The following is an 18,971-nucleotide window of genomic DNA, read 5'->3' on the forward strand; positions in this document are numbered from 1 at the left end:
TCGGTCTCTGCCATCCACATCGACAACTCTTCCATCCATACGCAGTCCGGTCATCGTCCTACGCAATGTCGAACTTGCCACCTGGCTGGAATGGTCCTCCTCCAGGATCACTTCCTCCGCCTCCGCTTCCTCCTGGCGGGGGCGACTCCTTACCACCTCCACCACCGCCTCCATCATCGGCTTTCCCTCCGCCACCACCACCGCCCTCATCATCCGCACCGCCTCCCCCTCCGCCGCCTTCCACACCATCTGCTTTCCGAGCGCCAATGGATCCTGAACTTCCGAAACTGAACGAGCGGAAACGCAAATGGCATCAATTTCAAAAGCAGAAGTTCGGAGAGAAGCGCGCGACCACGTCGTTCGTGCAGGTCCAGAAATCCGATATGCCGCCTGAACATCTACGCAAGATCATGCATGATCACGGCGACATGTCATCAAAGAAGTTTGCCGCAGATAAGCGTGCGTATCTTGGTGCGCTGAAGTACATGCCTCATGCGGTCATCAAGTTGCTGGAGAACATGCCGCAGCCGTGGGAGCAAGTGCGCGAGGTGAAAGTGCTATATCACATTACCGGTGCTATCACATTCGTGAACGAGGTTCCGCGAGTTATTGAGCCAGTATATACGGCGCAATGGGCGACTATGTGGATCATGATGCGGCGCGAGAAACGAGATCGTCGACATTTCAAGCGCATGCGTTTTCCACCGTTTGACGACGAAGAGCCGCCGATCTCGTGGTCCGAAAATATTGAGGATGTCGAGCCATTGGAATCAATTCAGATGGAATTAGATGAAGAGGAGGATACGCCGGTGTACGAGTGGTTCTATGACCACAGACCACTGATTGATGAAAAGGCCTACGTGCCTGGTCCGTCGTACCGAAAGTGGGCATTGGATTTGCCGCAGATGGCAACACTGCATCGACTTGCGCATTCGTTACTGTCAGATATTACAGACTCGAATTATTTCTACATGTTCGATAAGAAGTCCTTCTTCACTGCAAAGGCGTTGAATGTGGCGATTCCGGGAGGTCCCAAGTTCGAGAAGTTGTACAAAGACGTCGATCCCAATGACGAAGATTTCGGCGAATTCAACGCAATCGATAGAATCATCTTTCGGGCTCCAATCAGGACCGAGTATCGTATTGCATTTCCGCACTTGTACAACTCGTTGCCCCGATCTGTTGAAATTGATTGGTATTGCGAGCCGCAGACAGTGTATGTTCGCAGTGATGACCCCGATTTGCCTCCATACTATTTCGACTCGAGTCTTGCTCCGATCTCGTTGCGAACTGTTCAGGTCGAATTAGAGCATCCACACGAAGAAGACGTATTTGGAGATAATGAGGAAGATGAGGAATTCGAGTTACCGGGTAATGTTGAGCCATTCCTGGCGGACGAGCAACTCTATACCGAGAATACAGCTGGTGCGATTGCGTTGTGGTGGGCACCGTATCCGTTCAATCGTCGAAGTGGTAGAATGGTGCGTGCTCAAGATGTCGCGTTAATCAAGCATTGGTATCTCGAGCATCCGCCTGCTGGATATCCGGTCAAAGTCCGTGTGTCTTACCAGAAATTGCTCAAGTCATACGTCTTGAACGCTTTACGAACAAAGAAGCCCAGTAATCAGCGTAAGCAGTATCTGTTCCGCAACTTGAAGAACACAAAATTTTTCCAGCAGACAACTATCGATTGGGTGGAAGCTGGGCTTCAGTTGTGCAGACAGGGTTTCAATATGTTGAACTTGCTCATTCACCGAAAGGGTCTTACATACCTGCATCTTGATTTCAATTTCAACTTGAAGCCAACGAAGACGCTGACGACGAAAGAACGAAAGAGATCTCGATTTGGTAATGCGTTCCATCTCATGCGTGAGATTCTGCGTGTTACGAAGTTGCTTGTTGATGCGCAGGTTCAGTACCGTCTCGGCAATGTTGACGCGTTCCAACTTGCTGATGGTATCCACTACACACTCAACCATCTCGGTCAGTTGACTGGTATCTATCGATATAAGTACAAGGTCATGCATCAGATTCGAGCATGCAAGGATCTTAAGCACGTCATTTACTACCGATTCAATGCCGTCATTGGTAAAGGTCCGGGCGCTGGTTTCTGGCAGCCGTCATGGCGCGTTTGGCTCTTCTTTTTGCGAGGTATCATTCCACTACTTGAACGATGGCTGGGTAACCTCCTCGCCCGTCAATTCGAAGGTCGCCATTCGAAGGGTGTTGCGAAGACAGTCACAAAGCAACGTGTCGAATCATACTATGATCTTGAACTGCGAGCCTCGGTCATGCACGATATCCTCGATATGATTCCTGAGGGCCTCAAGCAGAACAAAGCAAAAACTATTTTGCAGCACCTGAGTGAGGCGTGGCGATGTTGGAAGGCAAATATTCCATGGAAGGTCCCTGGTCTACCAGCGCCTATCGAGAACATCATTCTACGTTACGTCAAGGCTAAGGCTGATGGCTGGGTTTCCGTCGCGCATTATAATCGTGAGCGTATACGTCGTGGTGCAACTGTCGACAAGACTGTCGCCAAGAAAAATCTTGGGCGTCTCACACGTCTTTGGCTAAAAGCGGAACAAGAGCGCCAGCATAATTTCTTGAAGGATGGTCCTTATATCACTCCTGAAGAAGGAGTCGCGATGTTGACTACGACCGTGCATTGGCTTGAGAGCCGGCGATTTGCTCAAATTCCCTTCCCACCTGTCAATTACAAGCATGACACAAAATTACTCGTCCTGGCGCTTGAACGCTTGAAGGAGGCTTATTCGGTTAAAGGCAGGCTGAATCAGTCGCAGCGAGAGGAGCTTGCATTGATTGAGCAGGCTTATGACAATCCACATGAATTCCTTAACCGCATCAAAACATTCTTGCTTACTCAGCGTGCGTTTAAGGAAGTCGGAATTGACATGATGGATCACTATAGTCATATAACACCGGTTATTGACGTTGATCCGCTAGAGAAGATCACCGACGCGTATCTTGATCAGTATCTCTGGTATGAAGCCGACAAGAGAAGATTGTTCCCTGCCTGGATTAAGCCTAGTGACGCCGAAGTACCACCGCTACTCGTGTACAAGTGGAGTCAAGGAATTAACAACTTGACGGACGTTTGGGATGTCAGCGAGGGCCAGTGCGACGTCATGCTTGAGACCTCACTCAGCAAATTGGCGGAGAAAACAGATCTGACAGTCTTGAATCGGCTGTTAAGATTGATTGTGGATCCTAGTATTGCAGATTACATTACGTATGTTGATTGACCGCGAGTTATACCCTGCTGCTAGATACTAACTAATTGAATAGGGCTAAGAACAATATTAACCTCACGTACAAGGATATGAATCACATCAATAATTATGGTATGCTTCGTGGTCTCCAGTTTTCGTCATTCGTCTTCCAGTATTATGGTCTGGTTGTAGATCTTCTCCTACTGGGCCTTCAGCGTGCATCGGATCTTGCGGGACCTCCACAGATGCCAAACGAGTTTTTGCAGTTCAAAGACGTGGAAACTGAGACGAGACATCCTATTCGATTGTATTCGCGCTATATGGACCGGGTGCACATCTTCTTCCGACTCTCGGCAGACGAAGCGCGTGAACTCATTCAGCGTTTCTTGACAGAACAACCTGATCCAAACTTTGAGAACGTCGTCGGATACAACAATAAAAAGTGCTGGCCTCGTGACAGCCGTATGAGGTTAATGCGTCACGATGTCAATCTGGGACGGGCGGTGTTCTGGGAACTGAAGAATCGATTACCGCGATCAATCGCGACGATCGAGTGGGAAGATACGTTCGCATCCGTGTATAGCAAGGATAATCCAAACTTGCTGTTTTCGATGTGCGGATTTGAAGTTCGAATTCTGCCGAAGATTAGGACAGAGGCGACGGAGCTGGCAGTGAAGGACAGCGTTTGGAGTTTGGTAAATGAGTCTACGAAAGAGAGAACGGCATATGCATTCTTGCGAGTCACTGAGGAGGACATCCAGAAGTTTAACAATCGCATTAGACAGATCTTGATGTCAAGTGGCTCGACCACATTTACCAAGATCGCTAATAAATGGAATACGGCTTTGATTGCATTGTTTACGTATTACCGCGAGGCAGCGATTTCGACAGAGCAGCTACTGGACATACTAGTCAAATGCGAGACTAAGATTCAGACTCGTGTGAAGATCGGACTGAACTCGAAGATGCCCTCGCGTTTCCCACCCGCGGTGTTTTATACACCAAAAGAATTGGGTGGTCTTGGTATGCTCAGTGCGTCCCATATTCTGATTCCCACATCGGACCTCAGGTGGTCGAAGCAGACAGATACTGGTATTACTCATTTCCGAGCTGGTATGAGCCATGATGAGGATCAGCTTATTCCGAATATCTTCCGATATCTCACAACCTGGGAGTCTGAGTTCGTTGATTCGCAGCGTGTCTGGGCAGAATATGCCTTGAAACGACAGGAAGCCAGTCAGCAGAACAGACGGCTGACGCTAGAAGATCTCGAGGACAGTTGGGATCGTGGTTTGCCTCGTATTAACACGTTGTTTCAGAAGGACAGGCATACTCTTGCATACGATAAGGGTCACAGAGTGCGCACAGAGTTCAAGCAGTATTCGATCGCCAAGTCGAACCCCTTCTGGTGGACAAGTCAGCGCCATGACGGTAAACTTTGGAATCTGAATGCATATAGGACTGATGTCATCCAAGCGCTCGGTGGCATTGAAACGATTCTTGAGCACACGCTTTTCAAAGCTACAGGTTTCCCAAGCTGGGAAGGTCTTTTCTGGGAGAAGGCGTCTGGTTTCGAGGACTCGATGAAATTTAAGAAGCTTACCATTGCACAGCGATCAGGTCTTAATCAGATTCCCAATCGGCGTTTTACGCTTTGGTGGTCGCCGACAATCAACCGAGCGAACGTCTACGTCGGTTTCTTGGTGCAGCTTGATTTGACTGGTATCTTCTTGCACGGCAAGATCCCAACTCTGAAGATCTCGTTGATTCAGATTTTCCGAGCGCATTTGTGGCAGAAGATCCATGAGAGCGTTGTCTTCGACTTGTGCCAGGTTCTCGATCAAGAAATCGAAGTATTACAGATTGAGAGTGTTCAGAAGGAAACAATTCATCCTCGAAAGTCGTACAAGATGAACTCCTCCTGTGCAGATATTCTACTGTTCAGTTCTTACAGATGGAGCGTGTCTAAGCCATCCCTTCTCCATGACAGCAAGGACGACGTCGACGCTGCGACTGCGAACAAGTTTTGGATTGATGTCCAACTTCGATACGGTGATTACGACTCGCACGATATCTCGCGATATACCCGTGCCAAATTCCTGGATTATACTACGGACAGTACGAGTATTTATCCGTCACCGACAGGTGTAATGGTCGGTATCGATCTGGCGTACAATATCTACGACGCGTACGGTAACTGGTTCCCCGGTCTGAAGCCTCTCATGCAGCAGGCTATGTCGAAGATCATGAAGTCAAACCCAGCTCTGTATGTCTTGCGCGAGCGTATTCGCAAAGGCCTTCAATTGTACTCGTCAGAGCCGCAGGAGGCTTACTTGAACTCGCAAAATTATAGTGAGCTGTTTAGCAATCAGAGTAAGTTGCCAAATTGTTTAATCTGTGTGAATCAGTGCTGATATACATCTAGTTCAATTCTTCGTCGATGATAGTAACGTCTATCGTGTGACCATTCACAAAACATTTGAGGGTAACTTGACCACGAAGCCTATCAACGGCGCAATCTTTATCTTCAATCCTCGTACTGGACAGCTTTTCCTAAAGATCATTCACACTTCTGTGTGGGCTGGCCAGAAGCGTCTCGGGCAATTGGCGAAGTGGAAGACTGCGGAAGAAGTTGCGGCGCTAATCAGGTCTCTGCCTGTTGAAGAGCAGCCAAAGCAGTTAATTGTGACTCGAAAAGGTATACTAGATCCGCTCGAAGTCCACTTGCTTGACTTCCCGAACATTTCGATTCGACCGTCAGAATTACAGCTCCCATTCCAGGCAGCTATGAAGATTGAGAAGCTCGCCGAACTGATCTTGAAGGCAACTGAACCGCAGATGGTGCTATTTAACTTGTATGATGACTGGTTGAAAACTATCTCGTCCTACACTGCATTTTCACGTCTGGTCTTGATCTTGCGTGCGCTCCATGTGAATATCGATAAGGCAAAGGTTATCTTGCGACCTGATAAGTCTGTTGTAACGCTGGATCACCATATCTGGCCGTCGTTCACAGACGAAGAGTGGATCAAAGTTGAGGTTCAGCTCCGTGATTTGATTCTAAATGATTATGGGAAGAAGAATAATGTCAACGTTGCATCGCTCACACAGCATGAAATTCGTGACTTGATTCTCGGACAGGAAATCAAAGCTCCTTCGCAGCGACGCCAGGAAATCGCGGAAATCGAAGCTCAACAAGAAGAGCAGTCTCAGCTCACGGCAGTCAAGACCAAGACTCAGAACGTACACGGTGATGAGATTTATGTTGTGACAACCAGCAATTACGAGCAGCAGACTTTCGCTTCCAAGACCGAGTGGCGTACGCGCGCAATTTCGACAGCCAATTTACATCTCAGAGCGAAGAATATTTATGTTTCGTCGGATGACATAAAGGACGATGAAGACCAGTTCACCTATGTCATGCCCAAGAACGTCCTCAAGAAGTTCATTCAAATAGCAGATTTGCGTGCTCAGATCGCAGGATTCTTGTACGGCGTGTCGCCTCCTGACAACAAGCAAGTAAAAGAAATTCGATGTATTGTCATGGTCCCTCAACTTGGAAACAACCAGTCGGTGCAGTTGCCCCACCACCTACCAGAACATGAATTTTTGTTGAAGGACCTTGAACCACTGGGTTGGATTCATACTCAAGTCCAGGAGTTGACGGCAATGTCTCCCATTGATGTTACCACGCAAGCGCATATTATCAGGGAGCATCCTGGGGAATGGAACGAAAAGACAGTTACGATGACAGTCTCGTTTACGCCAGGCTCAGTCTCATTGGCCGCATACACTTTGAAACCGGAAGCAATTGAATGGGGCTCGCAAAACAAGGATCTGGTGTCAACTACGCCACAGGGGTACTCCCCTACTTTTGGCATGAAGAGTCAGCTACTGTTGACAGATAAGCTGATGGGCTTCTTCTTAGTTCCGGTAAGTAGGCTCATAAAGTATTGGTATTGAAATGAATTACGAACTAATGAATGCTGTAGGAAACTGGATTCTGGAATAACGCTTTCGTTGGCGCTGGTTGGAATCCGAACGCGAGATATGATTTGAAGCTAGACACTCCGCTGCCGTTCTATCATGAGATTCACAGACCGGTGCACTTTACTTCGTTTAATGGTAAGAATGAATGTTATTGCGAGAGTCTCGAACGAGAACGCATACTAACGTTTTCTCAGAAATGGAGAGTAACGACATGGAGGTTGAGAGGTCAGATGTGTTTGCGTAGTTGGAGAAACAACAAATTTGGAATATTTTGATTAACAGTATGAAAAATGTATTGTGGAAGAAAAAACCAACTGGTTGGATTATCTGTATTTTATGTTTTTTTCGAGTTTAATAGGTGTTAAATGTATAAGTATGTTATTGTTGCGAGTCTACCTTTACAAAGCCGATCCGCGCTTATTGATTTGCTGGAAGTAGCGCCCGAAATGAATCGTGACTGACTATATCCACAAGGATGTAGAGACGCGTACTAGACTTCACCGTGGCCGCCAACGTGCCTGTGACCTTGCGCCCCGCTATTGATCAAGAGCCTGTTATATCATTAACCAGTACATAACTCCGCATTCGAGGTTGGCGAGAGCCGCTCCGCGAGCGGCCCACGATTGCGGACTCCGAGAACGGTCCGGATATGACGTAAGGCTTTGCTTTCTATCCATCATTACCTCCTCCAACATGCGCAACTAAACCAGCATTCATAATCGCAAACACCCTATATAGCTTACGAAACTACAGACCACGATGGGACAATTTACAAGACCGATGAAAATGCAATGGGCGATCACCAGACAGAGTGCGGGGCCGAGTGTCGCAGCGCATAACCAGATGGCGGCGGCGTCTGCTCCAATGTTACGAAATGCACAACGTTGCTCGTTGTCTACTATTAACGTGAAAGACAAAGTATGTGCTGTGTATGCAATCCTGAGGAAGCTTTGCTAAATATGGAGTCAGCTATCCTCGCGCTACTTGTTTCGCGAAGCGGCGATAATCAACGGCAAGGACTTTCCTTCCGCAGCCCATTTCCCAGTCTACGACCCCGCCACGGAGGCACAGATAGGTGTATGTCCCGACCTGACGCCGCGACAGGTCGATGAAGCGATTGCGGCTGCGTCTAATGCGTTCAGCTCATTTCGACGCACAACTCCATTCGAGCGTGCCAAGTTGTTGCGGGAGTGGAGGGATCTCGTTATGGAAAGCCAGGAAGATTTGGCCACGATGATCACGCTCGAGAACGGCAAACCGATCGATGAGGCGAAAGGAGAGGTAGCATATGCTGCTAGTTTTATGGACTGGTTCGCTGGCGAGGCGCCGCGGGCATATGGCGATGTTATTGCGCCGTCTGTTGGTGCTAATCGCGCCATTACGATCAAGCAGCCAATCGGTGTCTGTGCGATCATCACGCCGTGGAACTTCCCAGCTGCTATGATCACACGGAAGGTGTCTGCGGCCATTGCGGCTGGGTGTACGGTTGTTATAAAGCCTGATTCCGAGACGCCGTATACTGCAATTGCTTTGGCGAAGCTGGCAAAGATTGCCGGCATACCCGATGGTGTAGTGAACGTGGTTACGACCAAATCGTATTTAAAAGAAGTTGGAGAGAAATTATGTACTGATGAGCGTATCAAGAAGGTCTCATTCACCGGGTCGACTAACGTCGGAAGATTGCTAATGGCCCAATCGAGCTCGACGCTGAAGAAGTTGTCGCTCGAGCTAGGAGGCAACGCGCCGTTTATTGTGTTTCCGGACACGCCGGTCGCGGACGCTGTTGCCGCCGCTGTTACTAGCAAATTTAGAGGATCCGGACAGACATGTGTTTGCGCAAACCGACTGTTTGTGCATGAAAGTATTTATGACGAGTTTTGTGAATTGTTGACTGAGACAGTTAGTGGGTTTAAGATTGGTAACGGTTTGGAGGAAGGTGTTACTCATGGTCCATTGATTCACGATCGTGCGGTGAATAAGGTCGAGGCTCATGTTGAAGACGCGGTCAAACGTGGCGGCAAGGTTTTGGTTGGTGGAAATCGGGCGATGGAGGTTGGCAAGTATTTCTTTCATCCGACAGTGATCAGAGATGCCAAGCCAGGAATAAGGATCATGAAGGAGGAGACGTTCGGTCCGATTGCTGCTGTGTTCAAGTTTTCGAGCGAGGAGGAGGTCGTTGCGCTTGCAAATGACGTAGAGGTTGGACTAGCCAGCTATCTACTGACGAAGGACATCAATCGCGTTTTCCGAGTCGCTGAGCAATTGGAGTATGGCATGGTGGGCGTCAACACCGGCATAGTCAGTGACTGCGCAACACCGTTTGGCGGTGTCAAATTCTCTGGGTTTGGGAGGGAGGGATCGAAGTACGGTATTGAGGGTACGTAATTTGCAGAAACTCGTAGGGCAACAGCTAAGATGATATATAGAATACATGACAATCAAGTCCATCACGTTCGGCGGAGTGGGTGCGCCATATTAGACGGTCCGCCGGAATGCAAGTACAGAACGATTGTCAGTAATACCGCTACGACGAAGAGAAAGATAGTGACAAGTAAAATACTTCAATGCTTTCAAAAACGAAACAAACATTTCAAATATCGTGAAGTCATGTCAAACCTAATCATGTCATTATAAAACACCTTTATCTAACCGGCTTTGCTTCTTCTGCTTTGTTAAATTTCAAGATATCCAAACCGAAAGACAGTATGACTAAATGTGTTGATAAAACGATGCCGACCTAAGAGAAATGATAAACCCCGCATAAATAACACCGCCTCTAATAAGTATGTACAGAAAGTTGAGAATGGTTACCGCTATAGTGCACCAAATCTAAACAACTTATAGAAGATACAAAACTGACTATTCTGCTCGCTTCCGTCCTCCGACTTTGAGACTCCTGACTCGTTTGAGCAAATTGGGACCGTTCTCGTCTTTTGAGGAAGGACTGGTTGGCGAGTGGGTGTGGGGACTAGACGAAACTGTGCTACCAGGAGAAGAAGCTTGGCGGAGCATTCGAGTGGCCGATGTCAGAACGGCTGGCGACTTGCGGTCGATATTATTTGATGGATTATCTTCTTCGAAAATGACTTCACCAAGCGACCCCTTGCGGCCGTCATCACTGAGACTCCTCGACCTATTGGAGTTGGCCGCTGCGACATTAATAGGCGGTAAATGTGACCGACCATGGTCTTTCTCTTTCATGTTATTCATGCCAATAATTTTCTGAACGATGGACTTCTTTCGAGTTAGTCCTACACCAGCGCCGGCTCCAATCGCATCTAGCATATCACTACCACCAAGCTTACTGAAATCAACCACGTTAACCTCACTCTCCTTCGCCCTCATCATTTGTTGCATGATCGCTGCTCTGCTCGCCGGTGTACCCTCTAAAAATGTCGATGAACCTAGTCCGAGAGAGACATTTCCATGCACTGGGTCGGCTTTCAACACAGGGTCAAAGCGCAAGGCATTGCTACCATTCACCCCGTCGATAGCCTGTCTCGGCGCTCCGTTAGCTTTCGTGTCTAGACGCCGTGGAGCGCCGACCGCGTTATTTTCAGAGTCGATAGGGAATGCTAGCATGGGCGCCTTGCTCTTGTTTTTGTTTCGGTGGGGGTTGCAGGCATCGAATGGACCGTCATGATGGAACCCTGTACCAAAGATACCAGTGACGTCAAGCTTGTCAATTTTATCGAGCGCACCATTGTGCTTCTTCGACAAGGACGATGACTTGGAAGTCGGCGACGACGACTTGGTGTGGTGATGGTGCTGTCGTTTCGTGGGCGAAACCGATGTCGACTTGTCGCCGTGCGGTCTGGATTTGCGATGGTCGTCATGGTCGCGTCGGGACACTCGGTCTCTTGACGAGCTTGGCCGAACTTCGGCAACTGCAGGGGTACTGCTGGCATGTCGATGATTGTACTTTGGATGGCTAGTTGCAGACGGAGGAGTAGCAAACGGATCGTCAACTTTATTCCCCGGCGGCCGTCGTCGCTCGGGAGGGTATCGCGATGGCGGAGCATTGCGTGCGAGATGGCGCGGGGGCAGAGGAGTTTCGCGCGGCCGATTATCGCGATCCAGGGGCATGTAAGCCTCGATGATTGCGTGTGAATCAAAGGTAGACGACTCTGAACTGCGGTGTGTTCTCACTAAACGCTGGCCGTTAAAATTCTAGCACGGTGAGAACTAATGAGGGTCACTCACAATCTTGCGACTTTTGCATTTCGGCATGCAGGTTTTGACGACGGTTAGAGCGGGGCGGAGGAGGTGGGGGACGCACGGAATGCAAGTCACCTTCTTCCTTGACAGACAGGTCGAAGAGTAAATCAGAAAGCGGCCTAATACGCGATGTTAGCCTGGTCATTTGTATACGCGGGATCAAGCGGGGTAAACAAGGATTACAAACCGGATATTCTCATGGGACGAGTCTGAGGTGGATCTGCGCAGGAGGACGCTTTCGCTGTTAGAACTCACCGAGCTCGTGTCACCGAGCACGTCGAGGAACGGGTTCTTTGAATTGAAGGACGGCGCGCGGAAGGCGGCCGGGGGTGCGGAGTGGGACGGGCTCATGGGAAGCGGTGCGGGGTCCTTAGGGACTGGGTGAGGCAGCACAGCGGCACGGAACGGATTGTTTGATGCGAAAGCCATGGTAGCGGCGGACGCAAAGACGGGTTCGAGCAGAATAAGGTAGATGGCGACACAGCCGAGTGCTGTTGGCAGGAAAAGTTGGTGAGAACGGTTCGGCAGGAGGTGGTCGATTACAGAGAGAGACAACAACGGAAACCGGGTGCGACACGAGCGCAGGGGTGCATCGATCGCTAATCGCCCTTACCCGGCATGCGCGCACATTAAACGCTATTTCTGTGCGCCACGCGACGTGGACGCGAAGGGTCTCGTGCCCGGCGGGTTTGCGCGATTGTGCCGTATACGCAGTAACTCGTGCTTTGGCCCTGATTGTCATCTTCAGTAGCACGTGCGATGACCGCGTGACTGCTGTCTTCCCAACCTGTAGCGACTCGGAGACGGAGCCCTAAGGCACGAACCCTAGTGCTCTGGCAGTGGGTGTGTCGGGTGCACACCTTAGAGCCAACACTGCGAGACCGCGTGAGCGTGCACAGTCGTGGTTGGGTGTTGCTGTGTGAACAGTGAGATCGAAATAAGGACGCTCATCTGCCATCCCATCGCATCCTGCAACTCATTCCCACACGACAGTCGTAGTAGCCATGTCTGTCGCCTCAACGGTATGTATTATTCTCGTTCTGCTGTTGTTTGATCCGGCATCCGCGCTTGCCTCGCGCGCTACTGGGCAAGAAGTTGCCGAGGAGACCAACATTTGGCTAATTTTTGGTAGAATAAGTTCAGCTTACTAGGTACGTTCTGAGGCTCGTATCTCGTAGTTTTTTACGGCAGCAATGAAGGATTGGCGGAAGGAAGAGGAAGACGGTCAAAACTGCTGAATTGGAGAGCAAAGGAATCGCGAATATGGGGTTGCGATGTGTGAGCTTATTACCGGATCGGAATAGACGAGATCAGTGCAATCCGGTATACAAAGCGACCTGTCTCGCAAAATTGATCGCCAATCCATAATTTCTGTTGAAATCTATTCTGCCAGCCGCCAATTGATGTTTGAGTGTCCAGTCTAACGTCCAATCTAGCTGACGACATAGAAGACCCTGACATTGCGCCATCCCCTCCTGTCGCTCCGCCAAAGGAAATCGTCAAGCAATCCACGTCATCCAAGAAGACTGACCAACCACCTAAGGCCGCTCGTCCCGAGAATGCCCGCCCCAATCGTGGCCCACGCAATGCGAACGAGGAGGCCGCTCGTGACAAGAATGCCGGCCGTTCCGCTAACCGTTCTCGCCCGACAGATTCCGACGCTCCTCGAGGAGGCCGAGGCGGCAGAGGCAGAGGCCGTGGTGGTTCTCGACGACAATTTGACCGTCACTCTGGTGCGCTACCGTGCGTTACCTGTTTGTTTGCTATTGGTAGAGCAATTGCTAATTGTGGCATAGTGATTCTGAGAAGCAAGTAGCCGAGGCATGGGGTTCTCCAGCCACTGAGTGGAAAGATGAGCAGGCCTCTAAGGTCGATGCTTCGCAGGAGTTTGCAGAGGTTAAGGCTGAGGACGTTGCTGACACCGGCGCTACGACCAATGGGGCTCCTGAACCTGTTGCCGAGGACCCTGTTCCAGCGCCTGAAGAAGAAGACCACTCGAAAACTTTGGAGGAGTATCTCGAGGAGCTCAATGTCAAGAGCGCTGAGCTCGGCCCCAAGTTACCTCTGCGCAAGCCCAACGAGGGTGAGGACCAAAGCACGTGGGGCACTGTTGTGTCCAAGGAAGTCGACGAGGATGACAGCCCGTATATCGCTGGCTTAAAACCCAAGTCGAAGGAGGCAAAGGCAAAGGTCAAGAAAGAGAAGATTGTTGTTGAGATCGAGCCGCGGTTCGCTGATCCTGCCGGCTCACGACGTGGACGTGGTGGTCCTCGAGGTGGTCGTGGTGGTGAGCGAGGTGGTCGTGGTGGTGAGCGAGGAGATCGCGGTGGTGAGCGTGGAGGTCGCGGTGGTCGGGGAAGAGGTCGTGGTGGCCGTGGTGCTTCCAGCGCGCCGGTCGCGTCGTCAGCTCCGGCTGTCAATCTCACCAACCTGTCCGACTTCCCGTCGCTGTCGTGAATATGCTGGCTCGCCCCTCATTATACTTCATTCTTGGTCATCACAGCTTACTGGAACTCATACTCGATCTCCCCCCTCGCCTCACTTTTCATCAGGAAATAAAATTGGAGAAAAAATGGAATACACGGAATGTTATTCAACGGCTGTTGAACACAGGGAAGCAAAAAGTTTATGTATTTTGTGTGAATTTGTAATCTCATGTTTGTGTACGTTTATTCCGGAACGTTGTGTTTCATAGCGACTTCTCTTTTGTTTTGTTTCCACTTTGTTTACAATTTATTGTTATACTGATTTTGCGTACTCTCATTGGACTGGGTGGCGACGCCATGATGTCGAACCGTCGTAATGCTTCCTTGCCGAAATCAATCATGTATTCTATATGCCGATATAAAATGCCAAATGCAATACCAAGACTTAATCCTTTCACGTAACGAGGTATATCGCGAGATTCAAGCTAACTCCAAATATTAGACTTGTCCACACGAATATCTTGCCAAACAGCCGATTGTCCCGCACGCCATCCATCATCTGCACGACTATCATGCCGAGCTGGGCCAGCTGCAGCGTAAACAACCACGCTTTCCACTTCCTCACAGCCACGCAGGCAACGAGTTCATGAAACAGAGCCGACACAAAAAACGTCAATCTCATAGCGTGCGTCTTCGAGTTCGTGGCATGACAGAACGGCATGTAGACGTGTCGCCAGAGGAAGTTGTGCACGGGCGCGTTCCACATGCGGGCAAAGTCTGCCTGATTGACCGCGTTCCAGTAGTCGGCGTAGAACAGTCGATCCCCAAATCGTGTTATCTCTGCCGAAATGTTGAGGACCTGCTCCCAGATTATGACGAACGCGAGCAAGCACGATGTTACTATCGGGAACATCAATTGCAAGGTCGCAGATAGTACTACGCCAACGGTCGATGCTCGGGAGTGAGGCTTGGCGTTCGCAGATTGGGCGTGCGAGATTATTGGAAATACGTAGAGTTCGACCTGCAGGTAGAAAATAGCAATGGACATAGTAAGCCCCAAGATGCGGCTGACGAGGACTGAAGGCCGGACACGGGGAACCCTTGGATATTCCAGTTCATAGCAGACCGACGGGACGAGTAGCCAGTCAACGGCGTTGCCGATGGTCAGATTATCGGGGTATCTCACGTTGCCGTGCGGGGAGGTCAACTCGAATATGAGATTGTCCCGCACATCAGATGGAGCATGGGGGGGAAGCTCCTGTAGCTGTTGGTGGATATCGCTCAGGTAACCATTATAGAAACAGTACGAGTGGATCTTCATGAGATGCACGACTGTGTGCAGAATAAAGAAGATTGAGTGCGGCCATGGCCAATCTATATATATAAGCCATGATACCGAGGAGATCAGGAAGCCGACCTCAAAACCTGATTGAGCTATCCTGCCATATCGATTCTGCGTACATTAGCATTATACTTGTTGCAAAAGAACAGGGGCCCAACATACCCACGAAATTTGCCATTTAAGGACGCCTAGTTGCAACCACAAGCACGAGAAAGTAACAGCGTTCAAAACAATCTCTGCCACTGCTAACTCCTCTAACCGCGTCATCGACAGCCGAACAAGTTTCAGCTCCAGCACAGCATTTCCGTCACTCCATCGTTTTACTAACGGCTGCAGGACCATTGACACCAGCATGACCCAGAACGCGACGTAAAACCCCGAGAAGTCGTTATACTTTGCCGACTTTGATGCGCCTGGTCTCGGGCACCCGTTTGATTTCTCGTGTGCACTTTGCACTCGCTTAGTGACGCCAAAGTCATCATGCGAACTGAAAATCGATGGTCTGATGGTATGTTGAATTGTAGGGTACTTTCGCTTTCGCGGTGGACTCCGATCTGGCTGCTGCGGCGTGATAAGAGAGCCGCCTTCGAGCGCGGTTGCGTCGATCGCGGGCACAATGTCGAGCATTGTGAGAAATATTCTCGGATAAATAATCCGAAGTCAAGTCCTGCAACCCTGAGCTCGAATCTCACGTAGCTTAGGCTGAGAATGCTGCATGAGCTGTCGCCTGTCGGTAAGGTAGAACACGTCAACTGTTTGTTCGTATTGTCCAAGAGGGGAGTTAAAGTACTGGTGATAAGGTTTACATGACTACTCCAATCTGCGTACGCCTAATTGTGTTTCCGCTTCCGGGTTTCGTCCATGAATACCATGAAAGCTAGCCGTCCTGGTACTGCATGACAGAAATTTACGTATCTACAGAATAACAGTATTGAGTGCACCAACTAGATATGTGCAATCTAGGCGGACTTAGCCGTACCCTGGTCCCAACCTGGTCCCAGCGTCGTCTGTGAGCTAATAATGTTGATTGGGACGAAGTTCGGATTCTCGACCGACAATCCCACGTCAGCTATAATTAGGATCCACATTGTTCATTTCTGTCTACATGAGACCCACTTGGCACTCTCTAATTTCCGATTGACGAATTTAGTCCACAAAGAAATTGGCACGCATACAGCCGAAACAAACCGCATAAACCCATACCCGCAACCAGAACCAGCCGGACCCGGCAAGCCATCGGACGGCCCACTCGTCCTAGATTCACTTGTAGAAATGTAGAAACCCGCACATGACACGATATGGTCATATGGAACTGATATGGCTTTCGTATGGAAAGTCGCTTTCACTTGGTGCTACCAACCTTGGTTTACAGTGCTCATTCAATGATGATGCATTGGTTTTGTGCAGTACACCTCATTGGTTCCTGCTAAAGTAAGCCCTAACCCATGATTTATGTATATAGAGGGAGGGCAGACAGTTTTGCTGTCCTTCGGGACACATGGTCAATTTGAAACGATACAGAGAAGATTAGCATGGCCCCTGCATAAGGATGACACGCTTTGATAAAGAGAGTACGATGTTTTTTTTGCGGGTTCGAGTCTCGGCCAGAGGATTTATTTAAATTTTCTATTTGAGACCTTTGATTTGCAGCAACCTGTATAATATTATTATTCGCCGAAAATTCGCATATTATTTATTCGAAACCACGCGAAACCCTGAAACCCTGAAACTCACAAGCAGTGCTCATATTTTTATTACGGTTCCAGCACAAGAAAAAGCAAAGGCATTAAGCCACGAATCGACAAGCAAAAGAAAGGCAGAGACATAAACCACAAAACGACGGCGCTCCTACATCTCTTTCTGTCCAATGCTACTCCCCTCTTCCTCTTCATCTCCCTCTTCCTCTCCCTCTCCCTCCTCTACCACCACCTTCTCCTCCTCTTCTGTCAGGACCCTAGTGGTGGCGGTCACTATACTATGCGCAGTGGGCCATAATCAATTCTAAGATTGATTATCGTGGTCTTTTGGCCAAGTTGGTACCGCCCCAGCGCGAGGTCCTAAGATTCGTAGGAAGTCACCCACTAGATCCTTACATCTTCTTCCCCCTCCTTCTTTGATGAACGTCTCAAAGCGATCTCCTGCAGTTAAGCGCATGGCCACCATAAGTGTTTTGACATAAGCAGTCGCATTAAATGGAATAACTTTGTCTGGAATGTGTGCAGCTCGCCATGCATTATCCGGAAACAAATCACTTATCTTAATTCCAAGCGTGGTAGGGAGATCATCACAGGTGCGCCCATCTTGAACCAGGTACTGCAGAGTTATGCACGTCAGAATTAGCCTCACAAAGTTACCCTGATGATTCGACTCACGTATCTAGAAGCAATACTGGTACCAGCTCGCCAGATTTCAATGAAAGCCTCCTTCAGCTCCCCAGCCCACTTGTGGCCTCGGTACAAATATAGAGCATGGCGGTTGTTCGAGAGATTCAAACCCAACGTCTCACCCATAGTGCTCTTCATTAGATTAATCGCAGCTTTCACATCTCCGATATCCCCGTTCTCAGTAGTAGGATTCTTGAACCGCGGTTTCTCAGTAAGACAGAGCAATATATAGACATTAACACCGTGACCAATGATCCACATGTTCTTGCTTCTACAGAGGCTGTTATAGTCCTCGCTGAACCCGGCCTCGAGAACGACTGTGACCTTGTCACCATCCAGAAACCCATACCTCACTCCTCCATCTGGCTGCTTCGTGCTCCCCTCAAACTCGCCTTCAAAGTCATCAGTGGTGGTGGATCCATAAGATACAATACGAGATTCCAGACTATACGTAGACAGGTATTGCTTAGCATGTGCGACGATTGGGCTAATGAGGTCTAATGCTGCAGATTCATGGATATTACCGGGACACGTCACCACCGTCACCGTCTCGGTGAAACTGTCATATGACAATGACGGGTACCTATAACAGCGAAAACCGTGAGCTATTTCTGAACAAGGAAATATGCAACTAGTATACTATACCGCAGTTCCAGGGACTCCGGATATAGTTTGAAAAATGCATTTTCTAGTTGCAAATACTTTGCATGAGACAGCTGAATATCTAGTCTCCCCTCCGGAGGGTTACTCTTCAGGAGGTTAAGTGCCCTGTTATAATTCGCATCCATGCCCTTGTCCGGCGCAGAAGAAACATCCTTTGATTCCATAACTGGCATCAGCGCTGCCCCCCAAGTGAAACCAACGCTTTTGGCAACAGACTGTGGGTTGGTAGGACTACTGTTGCGCGTGAGACCACCAATCTCGAGAGATTTTACCGAACTGTGGCCAACCAATGTTCTGGTGGCTCTTTGATCTGCATTTCCTGTCGGCTGCTGTTCATTGCGAATGACCGCTGAGATCATGATCGGCGCCACGCTGCGTGAGGCTGAGCCTGTTAGAGGATCGTGGTCTCCGCAAACGGCATCCATGACGTAATGGATGAATCCTGATAATATGTGTGGTGATTGAGATAACGAAGGGAACGCGACACAGGAAGCGAAGATCGCGAGAACTGTTCGAACGCAGACAGCTTTGTTTATTTATCTGCCGCACATTGCAATTTGGACCGGCCGCATTCGTGCGATGTTTCTATTATTCTCTACCAAAGGCAAGGGTTTCTTCAAAGCCGAAGCAGGTCAGTTTGCAGTGATATTTATTGTCCCATATAAATAAGCGCACCGTAGCGTATATTTAAGGGCAAATATCAAAAATGCCACTG

The 18,971-nt window shown here is 49.2% G+C and overlaps 6 protein-coding genes across 6 annotated transcripts; 3 read left to right on the plus strand and 3 right to left on the minus strand.

Moving 5' to 3' along the window:
- The first annotated feature begins 19 nt into the window (after positions 1-19).
- Positions 20-7,697, plus strand: POJ06DRAFT_246968 (NUC071 domain-containing protein). The gene is made up of 5 exons (XM_056186855.1): positions 20-3,253; positions 3,310-5,606; positions 5,659-7,166; positions 7,226-7,358; positions 7,418-7,697. Exons 1-5 carry the CDS (start codon positions 66-68, stop codon positions 7,465-7,467), a joined length of 7,176 nt encoding a protein of 2,391 aa, XP_056046687.1. The 5' UTR covers positions 20-65; the 3' UTR covers positions 7,468-7,697.
- Positions 7,698-7,730: 33 nt separating this feature from the next.
- POJ06DRAFT_65837 (aldehyde dehydrogenase domain-containing protein) lies at positions 7,731-9,892 on the plus strand. Its single transcript, XM_056191350.1, has 3 exons — positions 7,731-8,141; positions 8,193-9,600; positions 9,650-9,892. The coding sequence occupies exons 1-3, from the start codon at positions 7,983-7,985 to the stop codon at positions 9,700-9,702; spliced, it is 1,620 nt and encodes a 539-aa protein (XP_056046688.1). The 5' UTR covers positions 7,731-7,982; the 3' UTR covers positions 9,703-9,892.
- On the minus strand, positions 9,846-12,279 carry POJ06DRAFT_65900 (Pal1 cell morphology protein-domain-containing protein). The gene is made up of 3 exons (XM_056191353.1): positions 11,629-12,279; positions 11,427-11,560; positions 9,846-11,371 (listed from the first exon to the last, which is right to left on the minus strand). The coding sequence occupies exons 1-3, from the start codon at positions 11,868-11,870 to the stop codon at positions 10,083-10,085; spliced, it is 1,665 nt and encodes a 554-aa protein (XP_056046689.1). The 5' UTR covers positions 11,871-12,279; the 3' UTR covers positions 9,846-10,082.
- A 1-nt stretch (position 12,280) lies between these two features.
- On the plus strand, positions 12,281-14,110 carry POJ06DRAFT_65840 (uncharacterized protein). Its single transcript, XM_056191351.1, has 4 exons — positions 12,281-12,463; positions 12,574-12,592; positions 12,878-13,184; positions 13,238-14,110. Exons 1-4 carry the CDS (start codon positions 12,446-12,448, stop codon positions 13,896-13,898), a joined length of 1,005 nt encoding a protein of 334 aa, XP_056046690.1. The 5' UTR covers positions 12,281-12,445; the 3' UTR covers positions 13,899-14,110.
- Positions 14,111-14,206: 96 nt separating this feature from the next.
- On the minus strand, positions 14,207-16,164 carry POJ06DRAFT_65896 (MBOAT, membrane-bound O-acyltransferase family-domain-containing protein). The gene is made up of 2 exons (XM_056191352.1): positions 15,372-16,164; positions 14,207-15,320 (listed from the first exon to the last, which is right to left on the minus strand). Exons 1-2 carry the CDS (start codon positions 15,834-15,836, stop codon positions 14,322-14,324), a joined length of 1,464 nt encoding a protein of 487 aa, XP_056046691.1. The 5' UTR covers positions 15,837-16,164; the 3' UTR covers positions 14,207-14,321.
- A 1,297-nt stretch (positions 16,165-17,461) lies between these two features.
- Positions 17,462-18,821, minus strand: POJ06DRAFT_65968 (uncharacterized protein). Its single transcript, XM_056191354.1, has 2 exons — positions 18,239-18,821; positions 17,462-18,176 (listed from the first exon to the last, which is right to left on the minus strand). The coding sequence occupies exons 1-2, from the start codon at positions 18,679-18,681 to the stop codon at positions 17,552-17,554; spliced, it is 1,068 nt and encodes a 355-aa protein (XP_056046692.1). The 5' UTR covers positions 18,682-18,821; the 3' UTR covers positions 17,462-17,551.
- Positions 18,822-18,971: the final 150 nt, after the last annotated feature.

This window comes from Lipomyces tetrasporus (genome assembly GCF_029532465.1).
Source record: "Lipomyces tetrasporus strain NRRL Y-64009 chromosome Unknown POJ06scaffold_2, whole genome shotgun sequence".
Classification (NCBI taxonomy): Eukaryota; Fungi; Ascomycota; class Lipomycetes; order Lipomycetales; family Lipomycetaceae; genus Lipomyces; species Lipomyces tetrasporus.

Bases quoted from the DNA above. Each gene is read 5' to 3' on its own strand.
- POJ06DRAFT_246968 (XM_056186855.1), top strand. From the start codon at position 66: ATGTCGAACTTGCCACCTGGCTGGAATGGTCCTCCTCCAGGATCACTT. The intron at 3,254-3,309 runs GTATGTTGATTG...CTAATTGAATAG, and splicing joins AGTATTGCAGATTACATTAC to GGCTAAGAACAATATTAACC. The intron at 5,607-5,658 runs GTAAGTTGCCAA...ATATACATCTAG, and splicing joins TGAGCTGTTTAGCAATCAGA to TTCAATTCTTCGTCGATGAT.
- POJ06DRAFT_65837 (XM_056191350.1), top strand. From the start codon at position 7,983: ATGGGACAATTTACAAGACCGATGAAAATGCAATGGGCGATCACCAGA. The intron at 8,142-8,192 runs GTATGTGCTGTG...ATATGGAGTCAG, and splicing joins CTATTAACGTGAAAGACAAA to CTATCCTCGCGCTACTTGTT. The intron at 9,601-9,649 runs GTACGTAATTTG...GATGATATATAG, and splicing joins ATCGAAGTACGGTATTGAGG to AATACATGACAATCAAGTCC.
- POJ06DRAFT_65900 (XM_056191353.1), bottom strand. From the start codon at position 11,870: ATGGCTTTCGCATCAAACAATCCGTTCCGTGCCGCTGTGCTGCCTCAC. The intron at 11,561-11,628 runs GTTTGTAATCCT...ATCGCGTATTAG, and splicing joins TCGTCCCATGAGAATATCCG to GCCGCTTTCTGATTTACTCT. The intron at 11,372-11,426 runs GTGAGTGACCCT...GCCAGCGTTTAG, and splicing joins AATGCAAAAGTCGCAAGATT to TGAGAACACACCGCAGTTCA.
- POJ06DRAFT_65840 (XM_056191351.1), top strand. The intron at 13,185-13,237 runs GTGCGTTACCTG...ATTGTGGCATAG, and splicing joins CGTCACTCTGGTGCGCTACC to TGATTCTGAGAAGCAAGTAG.
- POJ06DRAFT_65896 (XM_056191352.1), bottom strand. From the start codon at position 15,836: ATGCTCGACATTGTGCCCGCGATCGACGCAACCGCGCTCGAAGGCGGC. The intron at 15,321-15,371 runs GTATGTTGGGCC...TAATGTACGCAG, and splicing joins TTAAATGGCAAATTTCGTGG to AATCGATATGGCAGGATAGC.
- POJ06DRAFT_65968 (XM_056191354.1), bottom strand. From the start codon at position 18,681: ATGGATGCCGTTTGCGGAGACCACGATCCTCTAACAGGCTCAGCCTCA. The intron at 18,177-18,238 runs GTATAGTATACT...TCGCTGTTATAG, and splicing joins CCGGAGTCCCTGGAACTGCG to GTACCCGTCATTGTCATATG.